This window comes from Manduca sexta, chromosome 26, assembly GCF_014839805.1.
Source record: "Manduca sexta isolate Smith_Timp_Sample1 chromosome 26, JHU_Msex_v1.0, whole genome shotgun sequence".
NCBI classification, from domain to species: domain Eukaryota; kingdom Metazoa; phylum Arthropoda; class Insecta; order Lepidoptera; family Sphingidae; genus Manduca; species Manduca sexta.
In genome coordinates this window covers 12,593,424-12,618,775 of record NC_051140.1, presented here as the reverse complement: position 1 = coordinate 12,618,775, position 25,352 = coordinate 12,593,424, and the positions used below count along the sequence as shown (strand labels likewise).

General features: G+C 33.5%; 1 protein-coding gene across 8 annotated transcripts; it reads right to left on the bottom strand.

Annotated features, from left to right (window-relative positions):
* Window positions 1–832: 832 nt before the first annotated feature.
* Window positions 833–25,209, bottom strand: LOC115444647 (putative mediator of RNA polymerase II transcription subunit 26). 8 transcript variants are annotated; one of them, XM_030170500.1, is made up of 29 exons: window positions 25,061–25,209; window positions 22,460–22,605; window positions 21,537–21,830; window positions 21,141–21,251; window positions 19,119–19,235; window positions 18,488–18,685; window positions 17,700–17,897; window positions 17,146–17,337; window positions 16,337–16,441; window positions 15,498–16,138; window positions 15,182–15,279; window positions 14,954–15,102; window positions 14,741–14,863; window positions 14,485–14,584; window positions 14,222–14,339; window positions 13,856–13,960; window positions 12,025–12,088; window positions 11,559–11,684; window positions 11,202–11,289; window positions 5,102–5,208; window positions 4,662–4,863; window positions 4,355–4,589; window positions 3,618–4,087; window positions 3,400–3,518; window positions 3,212–3,321; window positions 3,031–3,127; window positions 2,834–2,956; window positions 2,085–2,256; window positions 833–1,595 (listed from the first exon to the last, which is right to left on the bottom strand). In XM_030170500.1, the coding sequence occupies exons 2-29, from the start codon at window positions 22,589–22,591 to the stop codon at window positions 1,057–1,059; spliced, it is 5,133 nt and encodes a 1,710-aa protein (XP_030026360.1). In that variant the 5' UTR covers window positions 22,592–22,605; window positions 25,061–25,209; the 3' UTR covers window positions 833–1,056. The 8 variants fall into 8 exon arrangements, with proteins under 8 accessions (XP_030026360.1, XP_030026362.1, XP_030026361.1 ...); XM_030170502.1 differs by having other exon boundaries at window positions 1,057–1,595; window positions 19,119–19,232; XM_030170501.2 differs by lacking the exon at window positions 25,061–25,209 and adding an exon at window positions 24,729–25,014 and having other exon boundaries at window positions 1,057–1,595.
* Window positions 25,210–25,352: the final 143 nt, after the last annotated feature.

Here is a 25,352-nt window from a genome sequence, read left to right as displayed (position 1 = left end):
TGATTATGATGTAAGCTATCTAGTCCTGCGAGGTTGCTGATGTTTATCAAATAACCCTGTATATCTTAAGTCTTATAATAAAGTTTGTGAAAATGTTTGGGTGTCTGTTAAAGTAAACGTAAAAACAATTAAATAGATTTGATTAAAATTTACCACGCGGGTAAACCCATACACACATCACGCATTTATCCCGAAGGGGTATGCAGAGGCGCAACCAGGGCACCCACTGATCGCCAAGTGTGTTCCGACCCGTGATATGATAGGCGGCGAGCCTATCGCCTTATCGGGCACCAATTCCTCCGGGCTGATATTGAGCAGAAAAACCCAGATATCACTGCTCGACCCGGGATTCGAACCCAGGACCTCAGAGCGCTGTCCTACCGCGCATTTATTACAACTATGTCACCGATGCAGTCAATAATGTAAGTACGATTCATCCCGGTAAATTGTTGCCATAAGAAATGTGATATTTTAATATTTTAAATAGACGGCGCTGGCGTCGTAGTGTTTTAGAGACTTCTCTAATGGGAAAGGTATTTCAAACGGGCGAACCCGCGAGTGAAACCTAGTAGCACTATGATTTTTATTATAAAATGTATATGCTCATTAGCCATGGCTCATAAATTGTGCCTAGGGTGTTTTATAATTTACTAAAGACACATACATATTATGAAACGACGATTTTCAATTTCTTAAGTTTTTATTTTTTTACACAATTTGCCGCCCATGTAAAGGTGCCGCGCGGGGCGGGCCGACCTAACTACGCTACGCCACTGCACTTTCCTGAACATTATGTTTATAGGGTGATATTATAATTAAGATCATTACACAATAAAGTATGAGTCTTGTATTTCATTACTTTCAGTTTTGTATTTCGTGGAAGCTAGTATGATACACAAGTAAATTTTAAAATCTTTACAATTATTTTATAAAATAGTTACAGTATTAAATACACAATGTTAATAGTATTTACCTCCTAATATTTACAAGTCCATAAAACAACTATACATAAAATAAACATAATTTAATAGACACAGTATGGACAGGCAGCCACTTTCAACATTCATTCCTCTTAAACTTTTTATTAGATTCACTCATTATATCTTCAAGTTTATTTACCCTTCGTGATTTAAGGAATGAAGTATCACTCTCGCCAACATTTTGTCGAATACAGTTTATAGCAGATACATTCTGATTATGTACACCATGTTTTTTATCACCCATATTTTTATTATTCTTATTAACTATTAAAGTGTTTTGAATGTCTTTAACTAAGTCACTGGCTTGTAACTTTATAGGTATCAAAATTTGATTTTCGCTGTCATTTTTCTTGAATAATTCTTGTTTGATTTGAACCATAGATCTGTTCTCTGAATCACTCGAGAGTCTGATAGTCTTTCGCACTTGTATGGTGTCAGGAGAATCCGAGAAATTGCGTTTCACTAGAATATCAGCACCAGGAATCTGTTTTACAAATGTCAGGGTTTGTACTTCAGACTCTTTGCCCTCAGACTTTAGTGGTTTGCTGGAACTTGAATTAGCCTTATCACCTTCAGAACCTTCATCTTGTTGATCATCTGATTCTATTAATTTACCTATGAACATAATATTTAAAGCCATATAAATTAAGTTATCTATCAATAATAGTTCAACTAGCATTCAAAGATATTGGCACAATTCAAGTGTGAGGATGCATTTTTTCTACAAAATAAAATTAAGTGTTTTAATTTAAAAAATCCAATATGTTGATCTGGAAAGCTTTGGGGGAGGCCCATGTTCAGCAGTGGACATCCTGCGACTGATAATGATTTTAAAAATCATATTTCTATTTGATTACATTTTGATACTTCTATTATATGATTATGATGCCTATTATGATATTGAGAATAACCAAATCTGATGATGGGTCAGTACTTAAAGAATACTTTGCACTTAAATTAGCCAACTGAATTTCTCTACTGTCATAGTTGTAATTTTCATATTTTCGTTTTCTTCACTTTTTGTAAACTTCTACAATTGAGACAAGCATTTCGGGTACAAGTGACGCATTCTGATGTAATGTAATTATTTTGAGTGATGCTTACCATTTAATGTAGGGAATGTTATATCAGGTAAAGTTAAATGCGAATCTGGATTATATTTGTGCATTAAACTTTTTAATAAATTTGAGATCTCTTCCCTTTTGCGAGTAACAACTATTTCATCAAACCAATTTGCTAACTGTTTAATCGGGAGACTATAATCCATAACTGGGTCCTGAAATAATTATTAAAAAATATTACGGTTTTATTTATAATGGTTTAGAACATTTTTTTTTCAGAGATTACTCCATTAGAATCAATTTTTATACAAAGCCCGTGGTACGAAAATATTATGAGTGAAATTAATGCATGTGTTAACTGAAAAAAATAATATTTTTCTGTGGAAATTTACTTGCACACCTTTCACCTTGAGTTTATATTTCTAACCTATTCTTTGAGATCCAATCCTGTGATATTTTTTTAGAAAGTAGAAAATAAAATTTTGTTTGCGTAGGTGTTGAAATGTTGCCCAAAAAGTGTTTAACGGTTCAAGGGTCACCTTCATTAAAGTCTCTAGGGTATAATAGCAACTAGCCTTTGAAGTGAAATTGTGAAAGTAGTGGAGGGTTAGATCAGTATAATGTATACTATGTTTTAATGCTGATCAAACAAGTGTGTTTATAAGATAACTTTATTTTATCACACCACTTAACTATGTATCAAGACTTTTGTCCATGCATGTGAATTATATTAAGGCAATCGTACTTAAGGAGTAAACCAGTAGTGTGTCATAGCTGACACACACTTTTTACCTTAAAAAACTGTTCAACATATTGCAACAAATATAAACCACAGTCTGTAAAATTATTTTGTTGCGGAATTTTTGGACAGCTGCCTTTAATGTTATCTTTATTAAAAATCTTCGTCTGGGCTACCTGTAAAGAGATAACATTGAATTTATTAAACTTATTTCTTATGCCATTCATAAATTATCCAATGGGTGCCTCACCTTTGCTTGATGTTCACACGTAAGATAATCTCGTAAAGTGGCTACGACACGAGATCTCGACGCACCCGCGAGAGAATCAAATATCAATATACATGGTCTGAAACAAAATAAACAACACCTTTGTTATGTATATGACGGATAAATTTGTGTTATTACAAAAAGAAAATAAAATGAAACTAACTGTTTAATGGGTTCGTTTTTTCTAATAATATTTTCCTCTACTTTCTTTTCAACAGGACTCTTTTCAGGTTCATCCTCATCTGAATCACATTGCATATCCAAATCACTCTCCTGAAATTAGCCATATTTTTAATGTTTGGTAAATAATAACCAAGATTTATTCTAACTACAGGATATTCAAAATTATACCTCTGCTTCAGCTTCATCACGCTCACTTAAATTATCAGAATCACAGCTAAGAGTAAGTTGTTCCTGTTTAGTTAGTGGTGTTATTGTTGTATTACCTATTTGCATAGATGATCTTCGTTCTGCAACCATTCAAATACATAAGTTGTGTAAAGAAGTAAAAAATATTAATTAATTAATATGATCTATAAACATATTCAGAAAATAATTTATGAAAGTACCTTTCTTTTTTATTTCTTGTGGTGTAACAGTGCGATTGTCTACCATACTTCTACATCCATCTAAACTGGGAAAACAAATAATAGCCACAAACCAATGGCAATTCTCATTAATAGGAACTACAATAAAATCTTTGTCAAAAATATTAACATTTTTTGTCCAGGTTTTTACCCGAGCATGCCTCTTTTGGGCTGGAGTTAAACTGCTATCCCACTCGTGAGGATTTGAACTTCTATTCACTTTGCTAGGTTTGGTAGTGAGCCTTTTATAAAAGAAGGTACTAAAAATATGAGTCTTTTCTCTCTGGCTATTTGAGAACATTTCATGAACCAAATATTTTAGATAAAAATCTATAATGACATCATTTAAAAACTGATCTTGAGCTAGACACATATAATCTTCTGTGTTGATAGGAATACCGCCTTTCCCAGGTGGGTAAATTAATATTTGTCTTATTTCAGCAGGATTTGAGCTGAAAGGATGGTATAATTATATGATGAATATTATATAACCATATAACACATTTTATATAGATTCTTAAAATAACAGAGTTCAAAGGACAATTACCACTGATAAATAAATATATTGGTTTGTAATTTTATCATTGAAGTAATACTAATGAACTTGATCTTAATAATATTTGGTATTTTATATGTTTAAACTTCCATGCGTGAGGAAGCATGACAATATATTATTTTGAAAATTTAGAACTCTCTTACAAAAGAACCTCAACAATTACCTCTTAGTTGCTGTAGTGGAAGCACTTAAAGACCTAGTAGTCATTTTTGTGACATTATTGCTTTCTTTAGGACATGTCCTTACTAAAAGTTCATTTGCTTCTCGAGAGTTTAACTCATCCATCAGTTTTCCAAATAATGTTTTTAATGCCAATTTAGCGTCGTCGGGGATAGAGTCTGGTAATAGCGTTATCCTTTTATATGGATCGATTTTTGACATTGGATTGTAGTAAGGCCCTGCACAAAAGAAATAAAAAAAATAACCACATGATTTAGGACAGAAACTATAAGATTATATTATGTAATCACCTCCATCTTCTACCATATCCAGTGCTTTCCTTATGTAGTTACTGCATTTACTCATTGTGTATAAAAATATCACTGGTAATCCTTTGCCAAAATGCACTAATAGTTTCACTACTTCTTTTAACTGTATCTGAAGAGCAACCTCTTTGGACTCATTTTTCAATGATGGTGCAACTATTTTTATGCCTCTGGATGATATGTATACCTGCAAATCACATAACATATTAATAATTGTAAGAAAATAATTTTTTATTATGTTTCAAGACTTAGGATACATTATAGGAATAAGTTTATGGGTAGATTGTTTTCGTTTCGAATTGTTAATCTATGCAACTACTTAGGTTTTTAAAATATTATTAAAGAAGCAATCAAATTAAACTGTGAATAATAAAATACATTCATTCTTGCATATCCCATATTCAATATGTTTTTATATATTGTACCTTTTCTGTAGGTGTATATCTGTATGAACCAATTCTGATTGTCCGACAATTAAGAGATGTAACAATTCCTTGTAAAGAACTTGGGCTGATTCCTTCCCTACTGCAATCTGAAACAAACATTTTGGTTTTAATATCAAGTTAAAGTGTCATTGCTTTACCTAGTTTTTATTTTAATACAGGCTTCGCAAAGGGACTTCACCACACTGCACTTGATGCTAAATCGAGTATCCGATTTGTGGCGACTTGTAAAAGTGATCCCTGAATGCAACACATTTACATGGACCACTTTGGCATGATTATATGTAGGATATCGAGATGGAAAGAAGAAATGGACGAAACAACGTAGCATACTTTATATTACAGTAAATGTTCTTAGGGATAATGACACAGATAAATATTAAAATTAAAAAGTGTATTAATATCAACCTGTACTTTTTGTGTATAAGATGAACATTATAAAAGGATTTGTTAATTTAAAATAAATATTTGATATACAACAAGCAGCAAAATTACTCTTCTTTTCATTTGGATAATCAAGAATATAAATATTATTGTTAAGGTAAATATTTCATTTTAATTGTGAGGAAACAAATAAATTTCAAATAAATTATAAAGTGTTTTTATTGAAAACTGAGAAACTAAAATCCAAATTTATGATATATAATATATTTTATTAATGATTGTTTTGTACAGGCAAGTTGGTTCCAGTGAAGGTAAAATTCTTAAATCATAAAAATTACCTATAAACAATACCAAGATTACTTATAATTGAATAACACAATAATCAATAAGACATTGAATGCATATCCATCAAGATGTTTAATGCCATGATGTTTGAAAAAAAATTGTCATATGGGCGAAGCTGTGAGCAAAGTCTAGTATGTCATAAAACTGGTTTGAAACCATTAATATATAGATGCCAGTAATATTATTAATGTCAATGCAATGGTAGAAATTTGACACACAAATGGGCCATAATATGCTGTATTAACATATAACAGTTATCTTTTGTTTTGGAAAAATACACAATACCTGTGTAATTTTTGTTTACGGGAAGAAATTTACAAAAGCAAAGATTTATATCATGGTTATTTAGTAATTTCATATAATTTAAATAATCTATTATAGATTACTTTTTATTTCAGACAAATGTCCCGTTCAATGGGACTGTTGTTTGGGAAAAGACATTCACACATGACTAACAGTAAGCAGAAAGTAATATTATTAATATTTTAAATGCAAAATTTTGAGAAGATATTTGCATGTTTGTTAGAAGAAAACCTAGAAACTGATGAACAGATTTGTATTAAACAACAATTAGAAAATATAATATGTTATTGCCGATTAATTATATAAAAATATGAATTGTCATAGTGCTAAAGAATAAAAAAAAAAAATTCATTCCTTTTACTTATTAACTATAAGAGGTTACTATAACGCATTTGGATGATACTGATAAGATTGTAATCACTATTCTCCAAAGGCGTAAGCTATATTCTCTGTACATTTATATCTTTTTACGCATTATTACTCAAATTATTTGTTTGTAATGGACGTTATTCGTAATAGTTTCCAATTGAGATTTGTGGTTTCGCTATCACGGTAAATATCAGACTTTGCGTAAAAAAATTCACCAGAAGAACCCGCCGGACATTTTATTGTTGTAAAATACTTATTCACATTCTAAATAAAGGCCTGAGCGTAGACTTTGTCACAAAATGTAATTATAAGTTAGTACAAATTATAAAATGCACGACAAAAGATCGTAACGGCATTGAAGGATTTAGAAATGCAATATTTATTTTAAGGTTAAAATGTAGCGTACCTTTATCAAATTTATGACGATTTGCAGACATTTTTACTAATTAATTGATCTTTTTAATACTAAATTAAGCAATAAACAACAAATACTTCAAAGCACCACATTTTTGGTTACAGTAGACATTTTTAGTGTAGTTTACAGTAGAGTATAAAGGTACAATGCTATACAGCCAAATTGGCATTTCTATCGGTACCGCTATAATCGATATAAATAATCGACTTAAATCGGTATAACCAGGGTTTTTTGTAAATAATAATTATCTAATGTAAGAATTAAAGAAAGAAGATTTTTTCTGTAATAAATAAAAGAACAGCAACATAAAAAAAAATAGTGTATAATATACCTCTACCATAGAGATGTACCGTGTTTTTATGTGTACTTATCGATAATAAGGGATTCGATCCGTCGATCGAATGCGGGTTTACTCGGCTTGTGGATCCCTATCACAAGTGCCCCTTTCCAGGTCTCAGAAAAGATGCAGTTTTGAAAGGCTGCGCTATAGATGGCAGCGAAAATTGTAACTAAATGCTCCGCGAGCGTTTTAATTAATTTAGGAGAGATCATATCGCCCCAGGGGTTATTACATCTATAGAGTGCCTTTATCAGAGAGGTGACTTCTTCGATAGTTACCGGTGCAAGAAGGTCAACGACGGGCATCGATCGCGAAATAGGCGGCGCGGCGGGGGGATCGCGTTCCTACTTTCCACAAAACTATTAATCGCAACAAGATGGTCGTGGTTTATGGGAATGTTTGTGAGAGTACATTGAGACTCCAGGATGGAGATTTCGATCAACAATTCCGCTTTCTCGTCGTCATCAAACACCGGACGTTGATTCGAACGATTAGGCGGAGGTATGGATTGGTTCGAGTTCCGATATAACGATTATCCCATCTCGAATCGACGACCTCATTACTGCGACTTTAGCGGCGTAAAGGTGAACGCCACAGTAGAAGAACAGATGGTTGCGTTCCTCTATGGAAGGGGAAGATTTCCAGTCAGGCAGGTGTTGCGCCTGACCGGCCGCGGCCCCTCCAACAGTACCTATTCGGAGGTGGTATATATTCAACGCGTCGCTCAAATTGTGCAAGCGTAATCTAGGATCGTCTGTCGTCATCTTGCATGATTGCTATGCGATCAATCACTATAGTGTGTCAATACCACATAGGTCTTCTCGAAGTTCCGCTGATGTTGACGAGATGGCGGTATGTATACTAATTGTACCGCTACACGACGTTTGTCCTCACGTTGGAGGTAGCGCGCAAGATGTTGTGGTTAAAGGATGGGATTAGCCGCGTAGCTTTGAGTGAAGCATTTTTCGCAGTTTTCGCATCCTCACCACTCACCGCACGTCGTCGGGAAGTTGCTATTGATTGTGAACAATCTCCGGCACCCTCTCGGAGCTTTTGCTCAAGACGTGTGCAGGTGGTTGGTGAAGGAACGAATCGCGTCCGTCGTTTCTATACGAGTCAAGTTGTTGGTTGGGACCGCAGAAAGATCAAGGGATAAGGTGTCAGCGAGCTTGGTGTCCTAATGGCGCCAATTCGTTTCCACCCTTATCGGGTCTGCGGGACCGTTTTTGGAAACTAAATTTAATATAATAGGTCTGCGGTCTGAGTCTAACTGTTGTAGCACCTGCAAAGAACGTACGTTCTTTTCAAGTGCTATGTCGAGACTGTCGAGTATGCAGTTGTCTTCAATTTAGCTATAATGGGTAGGTTCAGAAGGAACCAAAATGGTAATTTCAATTTCGTCAAGACAACTCTATAGCATTGCACCTCTACCGTTGATCGAGTTGCAGTTCCAGAGCATTCTTGGCGTTAAGGACGCCCGCCAGAAAGATAAGACTCCCCCATACTGAGTAATAAGGTTAGTTCGTTGGAGCGAAGCTCTTTACAGGGTTAGAGATAGATTAAGATCAGAGTGATCGTCTGATGTCATGACAAGCCTGTAAACTAAAGCCTCAATGTTTCTCAAGATTTCAGGTGGATCTAGAGGTATGCAATGCAGGGACCTCTTAAAATAAACTAGCGTCTCTCCAGGGCCGTAGCTGGGGGGGGGGGGCATTGTGGGGGCAATGCCCTACCTTAATAATCAACTAAATTATACATAACTACTCTATCAAAATATATGGAGCAGCGGGTTTTTTATTTCACAATTTGGAAATTGGTCCCATACATAGTAAGAGTTATTCGTATTGATGGGTAGAATAACCTCCTTTCGAGATTTAAGGGAACTTTGTTATAATCTGTATATTACCCTAACAATTACGCAAGTATTAACATGACTCATTCATATTCACAAGGCAAGAAAGCCAAAAATCGATTGACCAGATCAGATCTAGTAACATTTTTACTTCCGCCCTAGCTGTAACCACAGCTGCCCTACCTTAAATTCAAGTTTAGCTATGGCCCTGCGTCTCTCCTTTAGGGCTACTAGTGGGATCGTTTCGCACCAGGTTGAAATTGGGGTGATTGGGGTTTCCCTGGGAGGGTATAAGACACTTTTCCTGGAGGAGGAAAACGTCTAATTTGCTATCGCAGAAAAAAATGGAGCTGTTCCAAACCTCTCATCTGAGATGTGCTGTCATTGATTAGCCCATGGAGCTTGATGATCTCTGGTGAGAGAAAGAAAGGGAAAAGGCGAAAAAAGCGTTGCCGTTGGACGCCAAAGTTGGAATATCCTCTTTAATACATTTTTATTTATGCTTTAGTTCTTTTTATTTACCTGTTTTTTATGGTACTAGCACTATGTTCGTCGTTTGTAATATTTTTAATTTTTTCACTAAAAAGTCAATATTTAATTACGCTTCTATTGATGTAACATGTTTTTTTTTTTATATGGTAGGTAGTATACGTCATGGCCTGAAATTCAATTATATCTCAAATACCTACCACGATCCAGTAGTCGGTCCGGAAGCAGGGGGCTGTGTGAAAATGGTTTAACACTTTCAACAAGAAAGAAAGAAGAAAGAAAACGTACACTTTCCTGATCATATTTCCATACATTTATAAGTAAGTTGTAAGGTAAAAAAAAAAAACTACACCAATAAAGCCGTCGGCGACCAATAGAAGTCGAATCTATAACTTACATGAATACCATAGACCGTTATACTTACCAAACTATCGCAGAGTAACGCACTTTGGCGTAATAGTCACGGCACTCAGGTTCCAAAACACAAAACACTTAAGTTTCTATACCGACCTACCGCTTCGTTGCATCTTCAGATTTTAATCTCGAAGTCTTAAATAAAGTATATCCGCGAATACGAATCCTAACTTTATTACTCAATCAATGTCGGTGCGGTATCCGTATGATAACTCGCTACGATAAATGTTTGCAATATAAAAGTGACAAATATTTGATTTTAAGAAATAAATATTAATAGAATGGACTTCAATAATATTTCACTGCTAATCACCTATATACAAGCTTATTTAAAATTTACTGAAAATCTAATAGGTTTTCAGGGAACATAAAATAAGTCTGTATAGAATTATATCTAAGTATTGAAAATGCATACGTTAAAAGATCCGTTAAAAATCCGTCGAATAATTAACGGATACTTACTATTTCTTCTCCCTTGAATGTCTGCGGATACGGATATCCGCAACATCACTAGTAGGAAGATAGATGAGTAGATATTTATTTTCGTTATGATTCTTTTAAATTAATATCGAAAATCATGCAAAATTTGTTTTATCATCTGATGATTCTAATATTGACCAATTTACAGATTCACGCACATTAAAGGTCAGAGCTCCAAATAAATGTATATGATAACAAAAAGATATTCCGCATATACATTTATTTAAGACTGAGTGTATTTTCTCATCTGCGATGTTCCGTTAAATATGTCTAGATTCAAACTGAATTATAATACAATTCAATTTTAAGCTTCTGTATGCCGATTGTTTTCCTTTGATAATGATACACTCTTCTATATATATTTTTTGAAGTTTAAGAATTTATATATCTATATATTTAAAAGAAAGTGGTGTTAGTTACACTATTTATAACTCAAGAACGGATGAACCGATTTGGCTGAAAATTGGTGGAGGTAGCTTAGAATCAGAATCGTAAAAAAGTATCCTATGTCCGGACGTGACATATGACGTGGTATAAGAAAGCAAAATTTGGTGTGGAGATAGTATAAGACCCTGGGAAGGTTATAGGCTACTATCCCGGGAAAATATATAGTGGGACTTTTATCCCGGAAAAGGCCTACACGTGGGCGAAGCCGCGAGCAAAAGCTAGTTTTTTTATAAAAGTTACTTACCGTCCATTTGGTCAAGTCCAATACCGCTGTCTGGTGTGCCGCCTTCAATCTCACTTAGCGAGGGCTCTTTCATACTAATTGATTCATTCTAAAAATATAAAATATTTTTTTTTAAATGTAGTAGTAACTACATAATTAGAATTCGCGCAGTTCCAAGAGAGCAAGCACAATTTGATGAATTTGCAATTTGATCAGTAGTCTAACATAAAACGAAATGAGAATTATAATGACAAGTAGAAAAAGGAATACTAACAGATGCTCGAACAGTTATTCATCACTATTTATATATGTATATGCAAACAATAATTCTTTAATAATTTTTTACTGTAATGTGTGATAATATTTTGCAATATTTACCTGATTACTCATCATTGAACTATTTGAGTCTTCTTCGTCTGAACTAAGGGTCAATATCACGGGCTCTGGGTCGGGCTGTTTGCCTCTTGGTTTTCTTACTCTTGTTGGTTTTTTCTCTTGTACTGGCTAAACATAAAAACATTACAGTTGATAAGTTCATGCAGCATATTCTTTCTTTGTTTAAAAAAATGAATTTTTCATTTTATGAAATAAACATAAATTATGATGTATATGCCCAACATTTGTATAAGACAAATTTATCTATTATCAAGAATTATTTTTATTCATGAGTAAATCTTTCATAATTTTAAGCACTTCTAATATTTTGTCTTCATTGAACAAACATATTCTTTATAGTTTTATTCTTAAAGCCAATATTTTAGATGAAATTTATTTTACAGTAATCATGTTCATAGTGATGTTATTACATATTGACATAAGTATAAAATTTATAATGGGAACTTACTGTCTTATTATATGTCTTCATTGTAGTCTTTAATAAATTAAGTTTAATACCTTCACTGCATGCACTGTAATAAAAAATTCGAGTTAAACATTATAGCCCAACAAGGCTCGTAATGAATGTTAGTAACAGTTGACGGAGGGCGCTTTTTAGTACTCAGTGGTTCTAAAATTTTATTGTATCCAAATTTTTATTGATATTGACAAAAAGTGCTTAAAACTGGTTAGAATGCATAAGTCTAAGAAGAATAGGTAAACAATATAAGAGGGTAGTTTTACATGCCTTATCGGAGATGAAAATTATATTCATAACAATAATCCTTATAACAGAGTTTCTATATCTCGTATAACGGAACTAATTAGTAGTGGAATAATCAGATTTATACATAAGAACAAGATTATGCATATGGGCTGATGTGGGCAACATCAAATTTAGGTCAATTGTCAAATTTCGCAAGATATTTTGTTGTTTTTTGCACTTCATATACAAATATATACAGGTGGACTTGTTATTGCAGGAATATTCCCCCAGTAAACTTTAGGTTTGTTTTATCAAGAACCTACATTTGTTAGCCAGGCAAGGGTCGGCTCATATAAACACACCGGGCTTTTGGGTGAACGCTTTAGACGCTCGCACCTTGAAAATTAAACAAATATATTGAGGGCAATCCACTAACGGATTACGAACCTCGGCTCAGGACGGTCATCGGGAAAGGATGAGGCATTAACGATTATGGATGTGCGAAGTCGTAGCGAACTAACAATCTAACCATTACCTTAATCGTCGGCACTCGGGACGGAACTATTAGAAGGGTCATGGGGACGGGGAATGCGGGGAGGTCCTCGGCGGCGAGGAATGAACTTCGGTCTTCTGCAGTGTAAGGCTTTCGAGAACTTAGGTGGTGTAGTAATTAACTAGGTAGGTGCATTGATATATAAATATATAAATAAACATAAATAAATATAGAGATAACGAGCGTTAGTTCATATTTTAGTAAGGATTATTGGCTTGTCTAGACACAGATAATCAGCGACTGTAGACTTCGTTTTTCTTCTGAACACTCGGAAGAAGGCTCCAATAATTATCTGCGATTAGACAAGCCACGAATCCTTGCCAAAAAACATTGATTCCTACCTAGGACGATTCACGAGGTTATTGAAAATAAAAAGCACCCAAATTTTAATAGAGAAGATGGTTAAAGACTTGGTGGTAAAAGTCTGAAATCCTGTTCTACATTCAATTAACTCGGAACCTAAAAGACCGGCCTAAAGACTTTAAAATAAGCTCATTCTGGGAAGATCAGACTGGCAACAGTGAAATAAATTATATAATTCTAAAATGTAAGTAGACATGAACTTAGATTTTTCGTACGACCAACAACTTAGTCCGTCCCATGACTTAAAAACGTCAAGAGATAAACATAATTTAAAAAACCGCGATAAAATCCGAAAATTAGTTTTATTTCCATTAAAAAATATAGGGCATCATAAGCCATGCAATTATTTATAGACGGATAGTAGTTTGGGTAATGTAGTCAAACGTTAATAAATTAGTATCCAATGATGTATATTTATCAAACCGTGCACACATTGAAAGGATGTCGGATTGCTGTATTAGTAAGCTACTGTGCCCCGCTTTGTATCATTAAATTATTTATTTTCTGGATGGATGAATTAATAAATATTGGATGGTGTTTCTTTTACATATTTCGAAGACGAATCAAATACTTGATGATTTTTTGATTAAATGTGTTTGGTGCAACAATGAATCTTCAGGTGTCTCTATGATACTGTAAACATAAATTACAATTGAGTGGTAAAACAATAACACTCACTTTTGTTTTTCTAATATAGTTTTTTCAGGTTCCTTTTTCTTTTGTTCTACTTTTTTACTAGGTATTGGTACACTTTTAGGCTCTTCAGTAAATACTCTTTTACACCTGAAACAATATAAAAAAAAATAAAATAAAGCACGACAAGAATCACAAATCACATATAGCATATGCATTGTACAACATTGCTATAAACCACATTATAACACGCGTGGTGTGAACTTCCTTAGTTTTTTTTTTTATATTACCCTTGGCATATGCCGCCATACTGGACTTTAGACTTAAAAATATAATAATAGTAGGCGTCACAGCCAACATATTATTTTGAATACAAAATGTATTAAATTGCGACTTTTGTTTAATTCAGACCTTTCACATCTGTTAAAGTTGAATCCAGTGTAGCCACAAGATTTACACACAGCCAGCATACCGTCCACGTGACGCGGCGGCGGAGACCGTTGTCCGGGAGAATCAGGACTATTATTTACTGTGAAAAAAAAAGAACATCTATAAACAACAATCATATATAACTTTCAATATGTAATTGATCTTGTATAAAAAGTTATTCCAAAATGTTTGCAAGTCATTTGGTGAGTATCAGTCATATAAAGTTGAAAAAATTAGAAACGAACCATTTTCCGGACACTGAATTTTCTCCGGCGTGGACATTTCACTACTTTGAGGTTGAGATACATTTGGCGAACTTCTACTATTTATATCACCCAGTAACATCTGGAATTAAATAAAATGAGAAAAAAAAATGTTATTTTCGGAAGACTAGACCAATTAAAACTTTCTGTCTATAATGTGAAAAATAAAAACAAATATTCTTTTGGAAAGGAATATAAATAACATTATAAAATATCCTTAATATAGAAGAACACTAACCGGATGATTTTCCAACATTTCTTCAATTCTAGTAGTTGTACCAACTGATACAAAGTAATCAATTTCACTACTAGTATTCTGCATACACTGGATATGAGTCTCCTCTGAAAATGGTACATTGACCTGTTGACAAAAAATAAAAATGGTATGTATGTATATGTACAATTGCTTAAATTAATGAATATTATAAAATCGTAACGAAACTGCACATACCTGTTCAAGAACTTCTTGAAGCGTACAACTTTCTTTTGGCAGTGTAAATGTAATTAGTCTCTGTTCTCCATTTTGTAAAAATATCAACATTTTGGCAGATTGTGGTTCTGAAGACTGCTCTGAAGGCCCACTTGTAGCTTCATTGTTTTCTGAAAATAATTATGGAAATACACAAATAATTTTATTGAGTCGAAGATAATGTTAACTTGGCGGTACTGGTGTACTCACCATGCTGAGGAACCTGTTGTTGAGTTTGCATTGGCGGTACTCGTTGCACTGGCCTCTGCTGCTCTTTACTTCTAACTAATGTCTGTCGACCGCTATCTCTGTAACGGAAAGGTGTTTTACAATGGTAAACATAATGTTAGTAAGTATTTTTACAAGCGAGCCGCCGCTAATTGAGCGTATCCTGTTAGAAATTTTGTTTATGGCATAGGCCTCTAAACAGTTATAATTTTAGTTAGCAATCTGTAGCCAGACACATCTGCTACATTTTTATACATATATAGTTGTTTGTAGTAATAGACAAATTGTGAAATTTTACCTAGATTGCTGTTGTTGCTGTTGTTGTTGTTGTAAAGGTGTCCGTGGTGTTTGGTGTAACCTTTTATATTCAGCTAGTGTAATTCTTTGTCCGTTTGTAAATGTTAATACTTGTCGTTCTTCTTCCGCGTTATCAGGTTCCATTAGCAATTGTGTGAGTGTCTGTGGCATCTGCTGTGCGTGGGGCTGTTCATAGGTTATTTGTTGTTGTTGCTGTTGATAATGCTGCGGGGTGAACGTCATTTGTTGGTGCTGCGCGATGGGTCCAGCGGGGTGGTTCTGTCGTATCGTCGGCGCCGGCGCGTGAAATGATTGCGGCGGCTGCGCACTAATATTCTCAGTTACCGGGTGTTTTTGAACTATTGCTGCCGTTATACTTTCTTCTAAATCATCCATATCGTTAGCATTGTTGGGCTGGACTACGACCTTTTTTATTTGTTGTTGCATTTGCTGGGGGTGGGGAGACGTTCTTTGCGGAATGGTGCTGATTGTATTCTGCTGAGGTAGAGGTCCATTATTTTGGTTTTGTTGCACAACTGCGTGTTGGGGTATTTGGGACTGTAGGCTTTGGGTGACGATTGTTCCCTGTGGTGTTATTATTCTTGTAGGCTGAGAGTGTGTTTGGTTCTGTTGATTAAGGATCTGCAAGAAAACAAAAATTATTAATATTAATATAAATATATGGGTAAATATGAAATGCCACTATAGAATTTTATTCAAGCTGGTGGGATTTATATTCTTTAAATGATATATATTTTTCAATATTTCATTTATAATATGGTATATTAAATTGAGCTGTTTTAAAAAGGAATTATAATCTCCATTTAATAATGCAGATACCTGATGGTGGTTATGTTTAAGTTGGTTCAATTGCTGGGAATGAACTTGTTGACTTATCACATGTTGTGACAGCTGGTGCTGTTGATGCGTCTGCGTGAGCGGGTGCTGCCACAAATATTTTAAGATTTATACACTTATAACTCCAAAAACTGGTAAAGTACAAAAACAAAATTCCAAGGGAATAATTTGGACTTATTGCAACATGCCTCAGTTTTTATTTAGTTTGTTAATGATTTCAGAGAGTACTGGAAATTATTCAGCTATAAATACGGAGTATCAACTATATAGCAACAATTTAGGTGGAGCATATTAAGTCCGCGCCCACACTCCTCGGAATTGCGAGTCGAGGAAAAATAGTTTATTTTACGTCGACATCATTTATAAAAAGTGTATTTTACACTTTTTATACATGATGTCGACGTAAAATAATTTTCGTCGCCTGACTCATTACGTCAACATGCCATTAAATTCTATGAAGCTCAGGAGCGGACGGTTTCTTAGGTCACAGCCTTCATCGGATAATCAACCTAATTGTTTGGATACAAATAGATGATTTAATTTTTGTTAATAATGACGTTTCTATTTGGTACTGTTACAATTAAGGTTTGTAACTTATCGAAAAGGATCTCGTCAAATTGTACATAATACATTTTATGTACCACCATCAACCCAGAATACATGTTATATATTTTTATGAAACTTTATACTCCTAGAGGGATATAGATCGGGCTGGTTGTCGCTCGGAAATATAAAGAAAAAGCCTTTAATAATAAAAAGTAATTGAAGAAATATTTTATATAATTATTAACCTGCACTTGCTGGTGCAGTGGCGTGCGTGGACGCGGCGGCCGGTGCAACGCGTGTGCGGAGTGCGCATGCGCGTGCGGGTTGAGCACGCGGGGCGGCACCGCGCGCGGTCCTTGCACGCCGCCTGCGCTCGATGGGCCCACGCCACCGACGCCACCGACGCCTGCCGACACGCCCGGCGAACCCGCGCCACACTAGCCATGGAAACAATACGTTCAAATATTCATATTCATAATATGTACATTAAGTTGTATCTAAAACAATACCACCGAAAATAAGTCGCTTTAAAATTATGCTTATAAAGTTATTCTTGGTAGATTCGACCACTATCTGTGGTCAGACGGCATCGGTGCGTCAATTCTGGGCACAGACTTGCCCCTTGATGTTTACGAAAAACGTATGCAGTGCAGTACTAGACAATACTCAGTAATTGAAGTTATGTGTAGCATTGATGATGAAGATATATTGTTAATGGATCAGAAATCTGTTAGTATTGTCATTTAGTATCCAATACAAGTCGTTTGTAGTGAAACATGAGGTGTAAAGGAAAGTTGACCTGCTGCTGGTGCGGGTTGAGCAGACGTGCATTGGGTAGCGGCGAGCGCGTGGCGAGGCGGCGCGGACGCACGCTGCGCACGGGCGTGCCGGCCGCGCCGCCCGCCGCGACGCCCGGCGAGCGCACCAGCGCCATGCCGCCGCCCGCGCTTAGCGCCTGATTCAACAACCTTGGAGTTGGGGCCCTATTTGCCGTGCCCTGGAAATTGGCGATAGATATTCTAAATTATTTCATCATTCTAAAAGAACCATTTTGTGCAATGTGTTTATAATGGAAACTCTAGCCTTTTCAGCAAGATGGAAGCAAATGCTACTAATATTATGAAATCATGACTCTTTAAATCTACTCTTATACATTATATCATATTTAACAAAAAATAATCTAGGTTCAGTTTACTAAAAGTAGTTCATAATGATATTACATGACATCATTACACCAAATCCAATAGGCAAAATTGATAGGTGGTTTGATATTTAAATATACACATTATTTTTAGTACATTACAAACCCGAGTCCACTATCTAAACAAATTTATTCCGTTATCAGTTTGTTGAGAATCAGTAGCACAATCCATTGCACATTTTTATATTTATATGTGTTTCCTTATACCAATATCTAATTTGGTTGTTTCAGCTTTATGGTTAGGTCAGTTCTACAAAAATGAATGTTGTATATAATACAGGAAACTAAAATTGCGTTCCTTGATGGCATGTAATCCAACCAATAACCATATTAATAAATTTTTATTCATTTAAAAAATAATAAGTATGAAAGTAAGAAAAAGTTACAGCTTGATTGATATAGGCCGCGTGCATCACGACTTGTTGATGCTGTATCTGTTGCGGCTGCATGTGCTGGTGTTGTTGCTGCTGCAGGTGTTGCTGCAGTTGTTGCAGGTGGATTTGTTGGTGGTGCTGCTGATGTTGAAGATGCTGGATAAGTTGTGGCGATGCTCTCGACAGCGGTTGTTGTTGAGATTGAGATTGCTGTAATTTTTAGTAGTGATGTTACCTATTAATGTTTTGCATTCTTGTATGAGTTATTCAGGGTTCTCTAATAGTCTCATTGTGTCAGTCTGTCTGTTGATTTATTTAGATGCTGTTAAGTTGATAGTAGCAATGTTTTGTACACATGTAGATATATTATTCATATAGATGCTACAACTATGGTATTTGTCCAATAAAAAAATATCACGCACATCCGACAGCCGCCCTTCATCCACTTCGTGTTGAGAACAATTCTAGAACTTACACAATTTATTGATTTTTATCGCATTGTCTTCTATAAGTAATAAGAGAAACATGAATATCTTATTACTTTTTAATAAATCGCAAAAAGTACGCCCTAAAGTAAGAATATCTCTGGGAGATATCGTTTAATATGGCCCGTCATGGCCTTATCGTTTTTAATGATACTAACAGATTGCTGAGGAGCATGTTGCGGCTGAGGCGGAAGAGGCGGCGGCTGTGGCGGCGGTTGTTGCGCAGGATGTATGACAGTAGGCTGAGATAGAACGTGTCCTGGACTCACTAGCTGCTGGCAAACAATAATTTGTTAAGGAAATCAAATTTAATCAAATTGACAGTTCTATCAGACGGACTGCATGTGTGATCTTATTGGATTAAATGCGGATTTTGACACCAACTTCGCACAGTCAGATTAAGTCGTATGACAAATTGGTGCACTTGAGTAATACAAATGCACATACATTTTTTTAAGATTATAAGCCTAGTAGGCATGTAGTCCGTCTGACTAGCAGCAGCCTAAGTTGCCTCTTCTATATTCAGTTATATTTATTACACATTAAGAATTTTTTCACAAAGATTGAGTAATTTAAACCCACTTACAATACCAGGAATCCATCAAATAATAGTATGCATGTTAAATGTGTTAGGCCTGCTAAATGTCTACAAGATATTCAAGTTAATAGGGCTAGGCACCAGACAAGAAGCAAAGCATTCCATTTTATACTGTGGTGAAATACTATGACCAATATTACTATTATTTACAGGCGGAGCATTCCATGGAAAAGCGTAATGTTACGCTCTTAAACTTTGATTGTTGCTATTATATATTTCTACACCACATCACCACATTTCAATATCCTAGTGCAATAAAAATAAACAGAAAGTGTTAGGCCAAAATTACGATAAAAGTTTTCTGAGCTTTAAAAAGAAAATTACTGTTAGATTTCCACAAATGTCTGTAAATAAATTGAATTGTTTCCAAGACAATCCTGATAGAAGAGAGAGTAAAAATAATTTTAAAATACCCATATGAGATTTAATGTAAATATTTAACACCGAGATAAATAAGTAGATTAAATTTCGTCCAAGCGCATTTTTTATTGTCCCACATGATCACAGAAAGTTCATAGACTATTTATTCGTATTCGACTGTGGAATGCTCCAAGTGAATTAAAACTCAACCATGTCCATGTAAAAAAAAACTGCTGTTTAACAAGTGCCTTTAGTTTATGCATATCTGATAAAGAAACAGTAGTATTTTTTTGATATAAAACAACTACTGATAATTGAATAAAAATAGGTCCAAATCACATTAAAACAAGGCTAACTTTTGTATAATTAAATTTAATGGGTGATTAATTGTTCTTTTTCCGATTGTGCCTATGGTTATAGGGTTTGTTCCTTAATTTTTTTTCAAAAACAAAGTTTTTATACACCCACCTAAAAATAATGAATAATCTGATAATATCAATAATAGGCATTTTCGTAATTTGTATACATTATGTGCTAAATTGATATAGTACTGCTATATCAATTTGGGGTGTTATTATTGTCACTTTATAGGTCCCATTCTCATACCTCTATTTCAGTGCCTAGCATCCACATTTTAACAGTAATTGCTGTGTGCTTTCTTTTAAATAATGTATGGTCAGCTCCAAAAAGATGGATAAAAAACGATTTATGTACTCTCAATTTTGCAATTTTGTTGCATAGTATTGTCTTTAAGAATAATAAACTCAGTATACAAGGGGTTTCCAAAAAGGTAGTATGAATTTTCTTATTTCAGAGTTTGTTAATTACAATTCTTCTTATTAATATATAAAGTATTAATTAATGCCACATTTTTTAAATGATTATGTTTAATTTACACAAATATATATTTTTTTTAAATAACATACTAAACCTGAGAGGAAAATAACCTATTGCATACATGTAAAATTTATTCTGGCTATGAATACATCTATGTGAGTGTTTAACTGCATATTTCACTGTGTGTTCTATACTGTTTTGTCAAAATTACTTCACTGTCTTTTACAATAATAGACAATAATCAAATGCTAAAATAAAAGTATTAAAAAACCAAGTTAAAAGTGACATCATGCTAAGCATCATTTTTATAGATTCTACAACCTTATGATATGTTCTCCTAAAAAGTGCATAGTAATGTAATACACAATTTAGTCATCGGACATACATGTTGAGGACGTTGTGGAGTTTGCTGTTGCATCAGAGATGCATCAAGGATCTGCTGTGCCTGTTGCAACACAACCTGAGCATCCACTGGTAAATCAGAGGTGTAGTAAACCTACAAATAAACCATTTGTCAAACTTTATGCTACACAATAACTTGTCATCATTTGAAAAAACCCTACATGTCAATGTGTGACAATAAACACAGAAAAACAGTGTATGTAATAACTGACAACGCATTGTAATATTTTACCATAGTGAAAACTGTCTATCAAAGACAAACAGAATACAAACAATTATGAGGTTGTGTATATTATCAAAACATTGAATTTATCTATTATTGTAAAATGGGTCCAAATATTTGGTAATTATTTTTGTTATATATAAATAAAATATGTACCTGATGTCTGTGTAATGCTTGTTGTTGCTGTTGCTGTTGTTGTTGCTGTTGTTGTTGCTGTTGTTGTTGCTGCTGCTGCTGCTGCTGTTGTTGCTGTTGCTGTTGTTGTTGTGCCTGTTGCTGCTGGGGTTGTTGGGGTGGAGGTTGTTGTTGGAAATCAGGACGAGGTTGAGGTGGATCATGGCGAATAATATATTGCTGTTGATATTGCAAGCCATCACTAACAACCAATTGCTGAGGTACTCCCTCACTAACAATGATGTCATTTGGCTGATCAGCTTGTTGGACCACCACCTAGGAAAAAAATATTTTTATCATCCTTAGTATTCTGCTCATAAACATATTGTTTAAGAATTTACTATAAATTACAGATAATTTGTGATGAGCTGTTTATGGCAGTCTTGAATTAAATAAATATAATAAGGATTTGTTGACTATTCTGTAGTACAAATGTACAACTGTAATAAGATAAAAAAACACTACTCCAATTGTTGGTATAAATTTCTTGTACATGTTAGTCAGAAACATGTAGTACCATTTATCACATTACTTCTGTATTTTTTAGCCCTCATGCAATAACTAATTCCAGTTAAGCAACATTAAGTGTCAATATTCCTTTAGTTAAAAATTATTCATAATTATTATTATTTTCATAAGTATTTTTACACTATGAACAAAAAGGCACATTTAAATTAATTTAAATTAATCCTTACCCATTTTCAAATATTTTACAGAAATTATTATTTAGCCTTAGAGTGCTTATACTGATGTACTCAAGCAGAAAATGTGTGACCATTAATATTACAAAAACACTTAATTGGGTAATCATCATAAAAAATAAATTTGTTTATCCAGATATTTTATATTATTAAATTAGGTTAGAAAATAGCACATATCTAAATGTATTCGACATAAACTTTTACCTGTTGTTGGCCATATTGCTGTTCATCTTGATTTACAATTATTCCATCTAAACATATATTAGGGCAGTATCTTTGTAGATCTTCTATTGTCAGTGAATGTCCTTGTCCAACAATTTGGAAATATTGTGCCATTGCTAGTGTTTAGCCTAAAATAAATATATTTTTAAATCTTAACAAAATTATATAATATGCATGCAGTTATATGAATTAATTAGATTCAACATATTTATAGCCTATCATGATTCGAATGCTTGAGTGCAATAAAAGATAGTATAAAAAGTAATTTGTATTCATTGCCTGAGAGACTTTATTATGAAACATATGGGCATGAGTAACCTGAAAATACTAATGTTCAATATCTATTAGCCCAGAATCAGGAATTTGTGCCTGATATGATGATAGACACAACCTCTACCCTATCATGGGACAGAACACATTTAGTGTAAAGTGGGTGCCCTACTTGCACCTCTACCTACCCCTATGTGTAAAAGTTTACTGTGTGTGTGTGTTTTTATCTAATAAGGTCTTATCCAGGAGCATCTGTGTTAACTAACTAAATTAATAAACCACTAATCACTTGGTATCTAATGTTTTCAAATTAACTAAATGAATAAATGACATTATATTATTATTCAGCTATAAAAATTATTAAAAGTGTGAAAAAAAGAAAGGTTGATATAAACCACACTTTTCCAAAGTATGTTCTACATACATTTCAAATTAAAAGATTAACTAAAATAAAAAATATATACCTAGAGAATGCCATCCTAAAAAAATTAGTTATAAAGATTACAAGGAATATATTAAAATCCATAATCACATATAAACACAAAAATGGTATATTCATTAAGGGATGTAAAGATGCTCTAAAATGTCAAAAAAACCTGATCAGATATATATTTAGATCTAATCAATTCATTACTTTCATGTTTGCACCCTTTTTAGGGAAGATAAAAATATGATACAGACAGAGGACTTAATGTCCTTGTAACCTAAATCATACTTTGTAATTATAATAAGAAAGTTCCTTCAATTCATGGCATACAATTATTGCAAATATAATATTTATATTTTAATTAATTACTGGACAAATAAAATATATCCAATATGTTTAAAAAAATTAAAGTGGTAAAGTAAACATAAAATAAACAAAACTTTATATATTTTATAAAAAAATAAACCTATTCTATAATGGACATTTCTTTTTAGATTTATTTATATGGCATTATAATTGGAATTCAATATTCAAGCAATAAACACATAGTCTCATTCCTTATGAGGCTATTGCCTTTCCCATACAAATATAATATAGAAGAAAAATAAAATACACTAGAATAAAAAGCATTATAATGGGAACAACTAGCCAGATAGGTATTGCCTCACAAAATTATAGTACACAACAGAATATGAGTGACTGACTGATAAAATTAAGATAATAGTATTGTCTTAATACAATCATAGTAATTAAAAAAAACTATAGGTTTCCTTATGTTATACTTGACAGTTAAAATATTATCCTTAGTTAATTTTAGTATGATATTAATATTATATGATTTGAATAGACTAAGAGCAAACCATTCACATAGACCTATTTGAAACATTGTAAAATCTATATTGCCAGTAAATATTTCATCTTCATTTTAATATTTATATTTTTTTAAATAAGGGCATATCACAATATCAGTTGTCTAAGTAATTTGTTTACATACTATCATTATAAATTAATTTATGAAGGTGCAGTATTTTTAATATTAAAATAAGGTAATCACAGAGACACACCCAAATTATATTCCATACATCATTTGAAAATAAAACATAAATTAAAGGTTTGAAATATAAAAAAAAATATATATGTGGATATTACCAATTACAGTCCTTTGATTTTTTTTTACAATAAACTAAGTTTGAATAAAATTGATAATCAATTTGTATTAATAATACAGTAATGTTGTATATACATGTAATATTTCTTTATAAAAGTAGGGAATGTTGAACTTATGAAAGGAATATGAATTGCTAAACAATTTCCTCATAACAACTTTTTACATTAATGACAAAATATACATATAATTTTGCGTTTATTGTATAATTGTTTAATCATTGATAAAACTGTATGAAAACCATATTCTGTAACCGACTTGTTTCGTAGCTTGTTTGTTTACAATGACAAAATTTTAACGCAAGGATTTCGGTTTTATGAGGTAGAAGACTCTACACAAATATAATATGTTTGCACAAATTATTGCATAAATGACAGAAAAAAAATTACGTTACGATAGAAACGTTTCCCTCTGCGATGACAGCTCTAAGCCATACACCCTGAACATTTATGTGAAGGCAACAACAGCCAGCAATTACACCTTAGTCCGTACGAACACTTCAACTATGGCGACGATCGTCCACTGCCATTTAACCACTACTTTCATTAGATTTTGTACACATCACCACTGCAATTTTACCACCATGAATATGAAGAAAACTTCGTCAATATCTTTTATATGAACTGAATTAAATGGCTTCAATACCTATGATCCAACCTAAATACTTTTGAACAGGATTGTTTTACATTATGTACTACATAGGTATTTGGTTGCATCTTACCAATATTTACTAGGGACATTTTAAATGTCTCATGTGTACATTACAAACGAATTTATAACATCAAAATGTAAATTTTTAACTCAAACGCCAAAATCTAGAAGCAATTTACATTATGGCGTGTGTGTCACTTTTTTCTAAATATTTTTTTAGGCTATGTTGCTACATTCGAATATTTAAAAACATAGTATATACGTCTAAATAAATTCTGACATTCTCGTTGTTTCACCGACGGCACGTTCGAATGATGTTTAGTCGATGAAATAATATCGACTTAAAAATTTATTTCAGACTA

Coding starts and splice junctions, on each gene's coding strand:
- LOC115444647 (XM_030170500.1), bottom strand. CDS start 22,591: ATGGCACAATATTTCCAAATTGTTGGACAAGGACATTCACTGACAATA. Junction 14,585..14,740: donor AAATGTTGGAAAATCATCCG/GTTAGTGTTCTT, acceptor ATTTAATTCCAG/ATGTTACTGGGTGATATAAA. Junction 13,961..14,221: donor AACTTTAACAGATGTGAAAG/GTCTGAATTAAA, acceptor ATATTGTTTCAG/GTGTAAAAGAGTATTTACTG.